Source organism: Epinephelus fuscoguttatus, linkage group LG12 (assembly GCF_011397635.1).
Source record: "Epinephelus fuscoguttatus linkage group LG12, E.fuscoguttatus.final_Chr_v1".
Classification (NCBI taxonomy): Eukaryota; Metazoa; Chordata; class Actinopteri; order Perciformes; family Serranidae; genus Epinephelus; species Epinephelus fuscoguttatus.
The window spans coordinates 29,656,094-29,669,792 of record NC_064763.1 but is presented as its reverse complement, the minus strand read 5'-3'; the positions used below and the strand labels follow the sequence as shown (position 1 = coordinate 29,669,792).

The following is a 13,699-nucleotide window of genomic DNA, read 5'->3' as shown; positions in this document are numbered from 1 at the left end:
GATGCAGGCTGCAGCCCTTAAATGTTATTCTCCCCAACTGAAAGGAAAACTATGCAAAATTGTGTTTGGTCAAATTCTTGCCCTACAAAAGCCACAATGGCAGTCTTTAGTTTCTCTCTGTGGTGGTTGGTTTGTGTTGAATTGATACAGAGGAGGACACATGTCTGTGCTGCCAAGTAACATGAGACACATGATTCAGCAGTGTTGTCTGTTTGTACATGACATGTCATATGGCATCTTTGGAGGTTTGCTCCAACCTTGTCTCATTCTCATAACCTTTGTGCTAATTTCAATCCCTCCGTCTCTGCTTTGTTGTTTCTGGCCGGCCTTCACTGGATCAGATTTGGCAAAGACCTGCTCCGTTCAGAAAATGTCTATTTAATTTCAGTTGGTCGGAAACTAAACTCTTAGACAGTAAATCCCTGTTCAATTTTCTTCACTTAGTGTTTTTGTGAGTGCCCATGTGGAGGTCATTGAGTTCATCCTTACAACCAGCTGGTGTCCAGTCCTCTGTTTGCTGACAGTCACTCTCTTCCCTGTGATCACCCAGAGGGTTAAAACAGAGGATGTCTGTGTCAAGGTTCAGATTAAGTTAGGAGAGCTGCTCTGGGTCTTCATATTTCTGCTGGCAGCTGTGTTAAAGGGGCAGCATGGGGAGAGAAGAAGCAGCAGACAGATAGAAAACCCTCAGTGGGGGATAAATGTGTTTCACTGTGATAAACCAGTACCAAGTCGACAGTAGCCCATCTTCAAGAAGTTTAATGTGGGGTAAAGCTTTCCCGTGTGTGATTGTTTACTGCTGCTTCTTATTCAATGTGAAATATTCCCTGGTGGCTGGTATCCAGACAGACCCCCCAGTTCAAGAAATACTCTCCTCTGATTGGCTGCCAGAGCTCTGTGTGTGTCCGTGTGGTAGGCCAAGAGAGAGATGGACTCAAATTTGGCAGCAGCTGTGGGGTGGAAAAGAAGGTCAGAATCTAACAATTTGGCAGCCGTCCAGTGTCCAGTGTGTGTGTGTGTGTGTGTGTGTGTGTGTGTGTGTGTGTGTGTGTAAAAGCTCAAGTACAGCTGCAGAAAATTGTTTGGTTGTTATTCAAAACTCGGTATTGCGGTCTAGTCTCTAAATCAAACCCAGCAAGCGCTTTTGTCAGACTTCAGACCTACTGATCTAGACTGCTTCGTAATAATCAATTCTCTTTCACCAAAAGCAACATAATTTGTGAGAAGTCACAAACAAGACAGTTGTTACAGAAGAAAAGTTATCTGTCCATTCATTTAACGCTTTCAGTAACAGTGTATATTATGCAGTGATTTTTCTTCTTGAAAGGTAGTATGAGCTTGTTTTGCTGACTCCCCTGGGAGATGTGGTTGTTGTGGTATTAGACATTGGGGCACAGCAGGAAAACATATTTTCATATCCACAAGCCACAGATGCTGGCACATATCACATTTTAGACAGCTGTGGTACTTCCAGTATCCCCTTTTACACTGCCTCTTCAAGGTGGGAATTTCTGTCTTGCCGCTCTGTATAAAAGGTACAATCGCAGAATGGGAGGAGAGAGTTGTCTTGCCTTTAAGGTGTCATTGGAAGTAGTAACAGCGCTATAAAGATGTCTGTATAAATGGGACAGCCTGCAGCATAGTATTTGACGAGTTGACATCATGTTGTGTGTGCAATCCACTGTGGGAGATTTAAAAAGTAGCCAATAGCAGTTAGCAGCTAACTCAAAGAAGAACAGTGGCCGAAAATGTCCGCAAATTGGGAAAACAATGAGGTCCAGAAGCTCCTTTCCCTCCAAGCAGAGGAGTAGATCAGTAGCCATACAATAGGGACAGTAAATGATTGTTACCTCCATGTTATGCCTTTCTTATTGTTTAGAAAGCGCCCCTGAGGCATGTGTCATATGTTACACTAGAGGCTGACGCTGTTGTGTTACATGTCATGCCCATTATGCCTCCTTTGCCTCTGCGATGCCAGCATGCGTCTAAAATCACACACTGCTGCCGCATGAAGCAGTCTTTGTTAAGTGCTGTGTAAAAATGCAGAAGCGGCATCAAGAAGGGACCTTGAAGCAGCCCTGTAGTGCGATATCTGTGTAAAAGGGGATAGTGAAACCCTATAGCATGGCAAACGGTAGTGATAAAAACTTAATCATGGTGCAAGTGTCTTTGCACTGTAGTTCTGAACTACAGACAGGAATCTGAGACTCTAATCAGACTGTCCAATGTCTGTCTGTTCACTTGTCTTAAGTTTCTGCCCCATCTGTCTTTCAGTCAGACACTATGTCATCCATTTATTTCACTGCTTTTATCTTTCTATGAAATTATACCAGTTGCCACTTCACAGCATTAATACTACAGTTATGTATCACAGGAGCCAAAATGTTTGGTCAAAATACAATGACATGTTTGTTACTGATTGAAAGTGAACAGGACTGCAGGTTGTGGAAGAGTACAAGTTTGTAAAGTTTTGTTATTCAAATGCTGAGCATGAAAGTGTTGTTGTAGGATAATAAAAATAAAGTAAGGTGATTAAGGGCTGCAGCTACTGATTATTTTCATTATTGATTAATCTGATAATTTTTCGATATAGTGCTTTGTAGATGACGTGTAAGATAATATCGTGAAAAAAAAATCATGTCATAATTTCCCACTGCCCATGGTGGCATCTTTAAGTGTTTTATTTTGTGCAACCAATAGTCCAAATCCCAAATATTATATATTCAGTTTATGATAATGTATGACAAAGAAAAGCATCAAAGCCTTGCATCTGAGAATCTGGAACCAGCAAATGTCTGACATTTTTGCTTAAAAATGACTTGAAAATATATTCAGTCATCAGAATTGTTGCTGATTAACTTGTAAATTGACCAACCAATCAATCAACTAGTTTTGCAGCTTAAAAGTGGGGTGTATTTCTAAGCTTCAGGGACTTTTTGCTCTATTTGAACTAATGCCTCAGAATGAAAATTTGGATAGTTTGTGCTATATATTTACTAGTGTTGTAGTCAAAACACTTGTACCAGCTGCACTTTCTGGCTCTGTCTTACAATTAATGTTTTTTTCTTAATTTATCTTAAAATTTTGAAAAAATCTAATTTTAGGTCTTTAATGTAATTTGTTTCCCGTGTGACTCAAGGAAATTATATCAAATATCAATTATTTTTCAAGGTATTGTGTCAAAGTTAGAAATTCCAGTATCTTGAAAACACAACACAACTGAAGCTGTTTAAATGCTACATAGAAAATAAGATACATGAGTTTACAGGGATATTTTACCATTTAAGAGAAGAACCTGAAACTCTTAGACTCATTAAATTAGGACAGAAGTGGGCCTGGTTATAAATCTGGAAAAGGGAGAGGAAAAGTACGCAAATATTTGTGTTTTAAAAAAAACCCTCTATAACCTAATAAAGATCACAAGGCTGGAATTTGTTGGGAGGTTGTTTTAACTCTCAGTTGCTGCCCGCCAAAATAATGAATGCATTTTAGGACATTCTTTCCACATGTTTTCCCAACAAGTGTCCAACTCCCTCATGGTAAATAGCACATGCTCAAACTTTTTTTTTCTGTGCGATACACACTCATTAGCTTCCGAAAGAAAAACTCAGTCAAGCTCAGTTTCGGGGAGGTCGATGCTCAACACCTCAGCTAACCAATATCTTGTGGGAAATACCCGCAGCACATGTCACATTACAGTTGCACAATGTTTGACACTTTTACTGTGTGGTTTCTGTTTATGACTCACAACTAAACTTGATGTACAGCATAATTGTCCCCATCTGCTGTAAAGCATTGATTAATCAGCCATCTGATTTCAGCACTGATGATGTAGAGTCTGTGGTGGCACTTTACAATATGGGCAATAATAAGCTGACTAAATGAAATGGGAGACAATAAGTATTTGTCTATAAAATGTGATATTGCTCACCACAGTTGTCCCAGAGCCAGCTTGCCTGTTTTATCTGACAAACAGACAAAACCTTAAGATACTCAGTTTACAGTCATATTTTTTATTTTGTTTTTTTTTTTTAAATGACTGATTTTTGAAATAGTTGCAATTAAGCTGACATTTGATAGATCACACAACTTAAAGTTTGATCAAGAAAATAATTAATGATAAAGATTGTCGTAAATTGCAGCCTTATTAGATATTGATGTGGTGCACATGCATAGAAGTTTGACTCGGAGACTCCCCCACCATTTGACATGAAGCTGTCAGCTTTGACTCAGGACGTCTGTTACAGAGAAATCCGTTTTACCCCCAGCTCCTCCCCTCCATGTTTTGAAGTGAGCAAGACACTGAACCCCAAATTGCTCTGCTTGCCATACAGGTGCCTCAAATTGTAACTCATTGCCATTGTGGGTTTCAGTGAGTGGGAGGTAAATTTAAATAAAGGTGGCATATACGTTTTGCCCTTTTTTTCCCCCCTTGAGAAGACTGATTAGGGATGTTCCCAATGACTCATTTCCCTTATGTTTTAATGGAAGGTTAGACTTGCAATAGTTGACTGTTCTAAGTAATAAAACACTCAGAAAATGGTTAAAATTGAGCACAATTTAATAATGTTAAACATTGTCTGCAAAAGATATTGTGAATATTTTAATTTATTGTTAGTCATACTTTTCAATAACCAAATTGTATTTTAAATGCCGCTCAAATGTGTGGCGCTTTGCACCGTGCAGTGTGAACATTATATTATATATATATGTTATATATAACATTTTACATTTTACAACAAAACATTAACAACTCACTAAAAAAAAAAAAGTTAAAAAAAATTATTTACCATGTATTTAACGCGCCAACTCATCACTATTCAAAAGCACACACACTCACACATCCATACAAGCTTGTCAGGATCTCCCATGCACCCAGAAGCAACTCTCTCCTTCAGGCTAGCAAGAAAACAATCAGTTGATGTAAGTGTTTGGAGGCTGAGTCGTACTTTCCACATTGAACGTCCACGGACAGCTGCTAACCTGTCGTGCACATGTTTACCTCCATTCAATATGAGAGCATATATGTGTGTTTGTATGTGTGTGTGTGTGTGTGTGTGTGTGTGTGTAATAGGCCTCCAGGAAGTGCGCTGGGCTTTGAAGCCAATGTTCATAGTGGTCAAACAGTGTTACTGCAGTTTCCGGGATCTGTCACATGATGCCACTGGGCCCAAAAAGACTGTTTCCCATAGACTTACATTGGGAAAGAGACATCTGTGAATCAGTGGATACATTTTTTTTGAGCGTCACAAACCCATCACTATCAAGATTTGATCCATTCCATTCAATAACATTTGAAAGTGTAGAGAGCCTCAAGATTAAATCATTTTAACTCCATTCAACTTAGTGGAGCGCTAAATCAGAAGTTATCCCTTCGGGCAGTGGAAGTTAGCTGCTCGGCTGCCATGAGTCTCCATTGTGCGTGCTCTATGGGCTGCACAATGTGGAAGCAGTGCCGATAATACCCTGATTATTCAGGTAAAATTATACACAGCAGTTGAACCATTTTGTCTTCATGTGCCACCGAGCAGTTTTCGTCGTAATGAATGGTGCCCTGTGTCCAATGCTGTGTCCAGAAATAAATTAATTAATAGCATATTAAATAGCAGGACTGGTGATTTACGGTGACGCTTGGAACACCAAGTCTTTTCACTTATTTGCCGCTGCTGCTAAACCTGTGATTAGTCACACTGTTCAATGGACCACTTCCTCAATTAGCTTACTTTTAAGTTATTTAATTTGAAGTGTTTTATTGCTATTTAAATGTAGGCTGTTACATATGTGTGGTTGTTGTTCTATATCTCCGGAATTCTGGAATATTAAAGGTCATATTGGCCATTAAGTAGGGGTAGGGTGATTCATCGACATCATCGATTATGGAAATATGTCAATTGCAAAACATGTATTGGCGCATCGCAATAGTTTAAGCTGCACCCGACAATGAGCTGCAAAAACCTTGCCTACAAAGTGAAAGTGACTATTCACAGGGCACTTGAAGTGAAAGCACCCTGGAGCTCTTTGTTAAGACGGCAGCAGACAGCACTGTCCTGTTCACTATTATCCACACCCACGTGGGATATATCAGGATTATCAATACAGGACAACGCGTCTTTGTTCGAAGTAGTCACTTGAACTTTCTCCACTGCAGCTAACATTACAGCATGCACCATCTATTGTTGTTATTCAGCTGTTTTATATTTTCTGTTTACTTTAACAGGCATGCACGAGTGAGAAAACAACTTAAACCAACGTTACAGACTGTTGTTACAGTGTGTGACTGCTGTTACATCCTGTAAATCATTTCAGTTACTTTCATTGCCCCACACTGATGCAAATATACATTTGCCAGTGACTTAATTGCATATTCCTCTGTGTCATAATTATTTTAAGTTTAAAGTCAAGTACTTAAGAATAAATGCTGATTCTTCTGTTCAGGGTAAGCATTGCTATGTTATAGTAATTAAATTTAATTAATGTGCCACAGCAATCCTGTTGAATTTGAGGTCCATTACTTTCTGATCAGGTATGAAAAACATAGGGCCTAATATTACTATGAATGTTATCATAACACAGCAGTCAGCGCTATAGTCATAGTTTTTAAGAGAAGATGATTAGTAAAATATGTAAATATTTATGAGACAAGTTTTTTATATTTATTTTAGGGTAATTTAATTGTTATATTAATTGATTAATAAAAAATAAATTAATAATTAAGTGCAGCCCTGTCGGCTGTTGGCTCTGACTCAGGCGCCGTGTCTGAGGAAATTTTCTAGTCTAGTCTTCTAATTTATTGATTTCAAAACCTCGTACTCCGTTCAGCAAGCTTACACAAAACTCCTGGGGAGTTTTCAACTTCTGGCCTTGTTGCTGTAATTAATGCAGTGCTGTATTAAATTCTGTGGATATTTTATGAACTCCAACAACCGAGTGTCAAATCATACATCTTTGTGAACCACTGCGCACCAAGTTCACTGTGCAGACTTTTATATATTTATTAAGTATGAGTCAGGCCTTAGTTTGTCTGGTGTAGGAGGTAAAATGAAGTCATATTCCTGGGTGGACTCATTTCTGCCTTTTTAATATCTTTAATGGACAAAAAGCAGTGGCAAGGTGAGATGGGTCAGTTTAGTTGCCGTTGCCAAAAAGCAGTGTAAAGTGCAGCATGGCTGATCTGGCCATGAGCAATGCACTAAATTGAAAGTCAAAGCACATTTTGCGTCATGTGAATGCTCCAAACTTGAATTGGGTGTAATCCTTGACAGGCTAGTGGCCGCGGTAATAAAATGTGGAACACAATGGCAGCAGCAGCAGCTCACAGTGAAAAGTCAGCCTGCTTTCTGAATGCAGCAATTTCATCCCTGATTCAGCTCACAGAAAACCATTACGGTGCTCTGAATACCTCGCTGAATATTTCAGAAGTCTCTATTGCAGATGTCTTTTGAAGCTTTGAAGTATTAAAAAGGTATGCCTCGTGTTCCACATAGTTAACAATGTGCCTTTTTCTTGCTTTTGTTTTTAGTTGCGCTTCAGCAATTTTTCAAGGTTTTAACTTTCGTAGTTTCTCTCTCTGTGCTCTTTGTCTCACCTTCTCTCTGAATCCTCTCTAATTTATTACAAACGTTATTCTCTCTTTCCTCAGGCAGTGAAGAGCTAAAGAGGATGGCTCACTCTAAAGCTCGAGTCACAGATGGGAAGGTGACCTACCCCCCGGGGGTCAAGGAGATATCTGACAAAATCTCCAAAGAGGAAATGGTCCGCAGGCTCAAGGTCAGTGTCTGCGGCGGTCTCACTTTTGTTAACTGTGTGTCTGCACAGATCAAGGGGGAGTTGTCAGGCTTCTCAGTATAATATTGTCACATTACTGAAGGCATAATGACAGACAGGATGACTTATTAATTATTGCCAGTGCATTATTGAAAGATGTATTATTTAGAGTTAGATTGTTCAGTTTTCATGGTATAACTTAACAAGTTGAATGCTAAGGAGGAACTTTAAGGGGACAGTTCAACAATACATATTTTTCCTCTTACCTGTAGCGCTATTTATCAGTCTAGATCATTTTGTTGAGATTCGCCAAGTGTTGGAGATATCAGCCTTAGAGATGTCTGCCTTCTCTCAGATATAATGGAACTAGAGTGCTCGGCTTGTGGTGCTCAAAGTGCCAAAAAAAAAATGCATTTTAAAAACTCAATAGCAATGTCTCTTTCCAGAAATCATGACCTGGTTAATTTACAGATAGTGTGAGCCATTACACCCACCATCCATATCACTGCTCAGAAGGAAGTATGCATCTACTACTAGCTCACCTAGCATCACTGAGCTAGCTAACATTACAGATCAGCTGAGGAGGACACCATTAATGTTTACATCTCGCACTGTCACCACCACAAGCCCCTCATCCATGAGTAGATGTACATTTCCTTCTGCGCAGTGATAAGGCTCGCAGGTGTAGTTAAATAGAGGGAAAATAGTTCCTACATTAAACTGCTAACAACAAAGTCTGTGGTTTATAAATTTGAAAGAAGGCAGACATATCTCTGGCAGGACTGTAAATCAACTTTTTGTCCATCTGCCACTGTGGCTGGTGGAATGCAAAACTCAATAAATTACCATTGTTTTTTTGTCTGGTGAGTGAAGCAAATCCAGCAGCCACTTGGAATATTTTACCAACATTTGGTTGGTTCCTGGTGCTAGTTTTTAACCCCACTCTACAGCCGATATGTCCAACACTCAAATCGAAACAATCTAGATTTATAAATGTCACCACAGTTAAGAGGCTAAAAAATATTTTTGATTTGGGGATGAACTTTCCCTTTAAGCTTCAGTGGCTTGGCTTGATTTCACACTTGAGTCAGATGAAAACTCACCCAGCCACTAACCTTCCCTGGCTCAACATCCCCCCACCCCTCTTTCAGATGGTTGTGAAGACCTTCATGGACATGGACCAGGACTCCGAGGAAGAGAAGGAGCTGTATCTTAACCTGGCCCTCCACCTGGCCTCAGACTTCTTCCTCAAACACCCAGACAAGGACGTGCGTCTGCTGGTGGCGTGCTGTCTGGCAGACATATTCAGGATTTATGCCCCAGAGGCGCCCTACACCTCCCCAGATAAACTCAAGGTAATGGTGCTAAAGATTTGGCTCTGGCTAATAAAAATACTGCAAAGTTACATCCCTCCACCTCATCAGAATTACTCATGGTTTTAATTACATAACCTTGTTGCTCTCTGAAATATTCACTTAACACTAACTCACAGATTGATTAGTTTTTTCATTTGCCAACTTATTTTTTGGAGTTGGCCTGATATTTGTGCAGCATTTGGCTGGAGACTTGACACCACTTGCGCTTTTTTTGTGTGCAAGTTTATAAACGTCTTCCAGACACAAGCATTTACTAGGCAGGCACAAATCTGCATTTAGTAACAAACCTTACAAGTTTTGCTGATGACTAGATCAATGTGTTTGTGTGTGTGAAGTGCTCACTTTGTGTTTCTGTCTTGTCTTCAGGACATTTTCATGTTCATCACAAGACAGCTCAAAGGACTGGAGGACACTAAAAGCGCTCAGTTCAACAGATACTTCTACCTGCTTGAGGTATGTGACTGTGTGTGTACGGATCAGTGGTAACGTTGGGGTTGGACTGCATTTTATTGTGTATTGAATGTCCTTATTGAATCTGAATCCATAAGAATTCCCTCATTGGATTTATTGAGTTGGCACTTGGCTAGAGATACTTTCAACAAGTATCTACAGCTATAAATAACTAGAGATCTTTTATCACCTTTTGCTGGCTGAGAACAAAGAAACTTTTTAGGGTGGCAGCAAAATTACTGCTCACAACCTGAAGCCACAACCTGAAAATGAGATGAGCAGCAGAAGGTTTGAAGTGTTATTTGAATGTATCTGACACATTGAAATAACAGGTGTCATCAACTTACTTTGTAAACCGAATTTCTACAACAGGAATACAATTTTCCACCAGAGATGTTTGTGCCTGGTGAGATGGCAGCAGTGATAAAATGAGAGCCCACTACCCCAAATGTTTTCCACATTGCTCATTGCTAATAAAAAAATAATAATGTTGAGAGATAAAACGCTCGATAAGAGATTAGTTATCTCGCTGCTGGAGCCTAGCCTTAATCAGTGGTGACAGTTCTATCCACAGAGAGCGTTAGCATCCCTGATTTAAGTGGTGTTTCATAGAGAAGGCTTATAAAAGCAGGGCTTATTTTGAAAAGCATGTATTTTACTGCATTCATGTCCACAGTGTTGCATAGCAGAGAAACTTTGTGGCTCTGTCTTGCTGATTGAAATCCCCTCTCCACTCAGAAATGCGGGTATTATTACTTAATGTTTGAGCTTCACTGTGCAAAATGATTTATGTGCAGACTTGAACACTAAAAGGTTGTTTTTGCTCATCTGCTGAAAGGGGGTTTAGGACGTGCATGCACAAGCATGATTTGTGACATCAGGTAGTTGTAAGTTGCGTAATATAGGGCGGCATGATGCAAGTAAAATGTGATAATGTTGAAAATGGCGACAATGATATTATTTATGGTAATTTAAAAGATATTTAAGGACTCAGTTCTTGACCTAAACTTACAGAGTACTGGTGCTTGTGTATACAGTATTTTATTTACTTTACCTGGATCCTGAGGAGCTGCAGTGTTTCTTTATAGACAAACGTAAGCCTCCACTGTACATTTGGTACGACTTGACAACTTTACTGTTAATTTCCTGTCTGCTGCGATCACCAACTGCTGTGTGCTCTGAGCACATCTACCCCCTCACACTCTTTCACTCAACCACACACTTGCTGCGTACCGAGCTACCCCAAAGTAGCTACACTACTCTCATAACACAAGGTTTCATTCTCAACCCAGTGAATGATTTTAGCATTTCAATTGGTATGGGTTTTTTTAAATAACTGACTGCCATTTTACATCTGTGATGTAAACAAGCTTGCTTGTATCTGTCTTTGTTTTCTACTCGCACAAAGATAGCCACGGGCAGAGAAGAATGAAGTCTTGGAGAGGAGAGCAGATGCAGTAATGTTAGCTTGCTCACTTTTTCGCGCACTGACCCAATCAGCCAACTGACAGATTGTATTTACTAGTGATGTCATGAGAACCGATTCTCGCGATACCTTTCAATTCCATGATGAAAAAAAAAAAAAAAACCCGGCGATACTCTTTTTTTTTGAAAAACCGGAAGAACTGATACCAGCGTACGAATCGGTGCCATGACTCTTCCGGAACTGATGGGGGCAGTATAGCGTTACAGTCCATGCCTACATTCAGAGCGAGGGCGGTGACAAAGAAGAGGAGAGGGCGGCCACACTTTAGGCCAGAAAATAGATCTGCTAGCAAAATATGCAGTTTTAAACACCACTTTGTCTGTTTATTAATTGCTTTTAACTCGTTTCGAATTGCTTCTGTGTTTTGGTCCATGCTGGATGGAGCCTTGCAGACATCTCCCTCTCTCCCCCAGCCCCTCGCCTGGGAGAGAGTCTAGTGGTCTCCTATGAGCCCAACCTTCGAGATGTGCAACACTCCGTTAAATGTCAGTCAGTAAATCGAAAAATATCCAAATGAAAATCAGTAGCATAATAAGCAGATATGTTCCAAGTTATTTTGTTTAACTTCAACAACACAGAGAACAGCTTGAACAAGCTGCATATGACCTAATGATAAGGACGTGACTGCACATGCACGTCTACTTCCGAAACACAGCGGTTGGGGTGTGTTTGATTTGTTGTAATGGGACGTTTGATTTTTTCCACAACTGGACCACAGACGTCAAAAACGCCGTTTGCACCAGGACAGGACAAACAATAAATGAAACCAACAAAATTCCACACATTCTTGTGGTTGGCTCAAATGCTGTCAGCGTGATTTAAATAGTAAATATTTAAATAGTTTATTGAGTTTATTGCAGTTGTTGATCAATGTTTTTTACAACGAAAAATAGGTAAAGAGGAGAAGAGAAGTAATATCAATCTGTTGATGGAAATGTTATTTTATATGCAAATATTTTAATAAAGTATTTCTTGTTTGAGTACAAGGGATCTTAGGAATGTTTTTTTTTGTTTTGTTTTGTTTTTACCGTGGTATTAACTTTGGTATCGAGAATCATGAAATTTTACTGGTATCGGCACCGACTACTGAATTTTTGGTATTGTGACATCCCTAGAGTTTACTGCCCTAACCGAAGTTCTTACTGGCCTCAAGCCATTGGTCACTTGTTATTGTTTGGTTTACAGCATGGACCCTGTCAGCAAAAATGCAATATCACAGTCTTTTGCAATGTGTTTACGGTGCAAGTTGACATTGCGATGACAACTGAAAAAAATAAAGATATATTGTGCAGCCGCTGCCCTGTTCCAATATGCAACTTACAGCACTGTGATGTGGACACTCCATTGAGCACAAACATTGAGAGTTGACTTTTCAGTGATGTAGGAGACTGAGACATCTTGTGTTCCGTAGTTAAACTTTTGAAATGAACAATATTTGAGCATTCATAAATTGACTATGAGGGTGGAGGAGTAAATGTCATTTGTGAAAAAACACATTATTCCAAGCAGGGTAATTATATTTCTGTGGGGGATCTCTAAGCATGAAGCTAAGCCTGAAGTACTAAGGATGAGTTTCCATGGTAACTTAGGCGAGACTTATCAAGACCTCTTTTATGAAAGAGATTTTGCTGAAATGCAATCCTGGTTTAACTGGTAATCTTCATGAAATACCCCTCTGGATGAAGCCACCTGGCCAAAGGGGGGAAGTAATTTGTAATAGGCTTCTTCAGACTTTTGCTTTTCTCCATCAACAGACTTATACTTGCACTGCTGATGGAAATGTTGATGGTCTTGAATATTACGTATCTTTTATTAGAAGTGATCCGCTGTATATCAGCCAGGAAAGAGATGCTCTGTATTCTTTGTGTACTTTTTTTGCTGATGGAGTGATGTTTTATTTAATAGTTTATAAATGGCAGCAGGGATGAAAGCATGTGCATGAAAGCGTTCCCAGTTGTTTTGTCTTATCTCAGTGAGTTTGAATTTCTCTTAGTGTTTGACAGGCTTGGAAATGAACTATTTTGCCCACCTGCCACTGTGGCTGGTGGCTTCCTAAATCTATCAGCCACTCAGTAAATTACCATTGTCTTTCTGGCAATGGTAATTTACCCTGGTTAGTTAGTTGAAATTAGTTAACTGTATCATATTAAATACGGGATGTTGAGGGTGGATGTAGAGACACGGAGGAGGAAGCAGCGGTGTCAGAGTGACAGGCACTTTTCCTGCTGTGCATTAGAAGCTAATAGGAAACTTGTTTATCTGTTTCTGCAGTGATCTGGCAGTTTTGTTTTCCTTCTCCCTCAGGCTGCAGCAGACTCCACGTCTGATCTCCTTAAAATAGATAATGATAAATGTTGCATGCCTTCCAAAAATGACTAGCATAAATCCCTCAGTATTTCTGGGATCCTTTTTGAAGAATATGTTAATGGTTTAGTTTGCTTTTCTTATTGTGTTTCACTTTGCTCTCAAAGTGCTTTTGATTCATTGATGGGATTGTACTCCTGACTAAATCAAGGGACAAGTTGAATGTAAATGGAATTTCTTTTGTTAACAATTTGATTATTATTGAGATTATGATTAAAAAGCCAGTGTGGCATGATTGGACTATCGGAAGCAATTGTGA

At 39.5% G+C, this 13,699-nt stretch overlaps 1 protein-coding gene across 2 annotated transcripts in view; it reads left to right on the top strand.

Moving 5' to 3' along the window:
* pds5b (PDS5 cohesin associated factor B) overlaps positions 1-13,699 on the top strand; it is a 39,657-nt gene that overhangs the window by 2,062 nt on the left and 23,896 nt on the right. For both annotated transcript variants that reach the window (XM_049592179.1, XM_049592178.1), the window contains exons 2-4: positions 7,640-7,767; positions 8,916-9,119; positions 9,507-9,593. In XM_049592179.1, coding sequence (XP_049448136.1) covers positions 7,660-7,767; positions 8,916-9,119; positions 9,507-9,593 — 399 coding nt within the window. In that variant the 5' untranslated portion in view covers positions 7,640-7,659. The remainder of the gene's footprint in view (positions 1-7,639; positions 7,768-8,915; positions 9,120-9,506; positions 9,594-13,699) is intronic.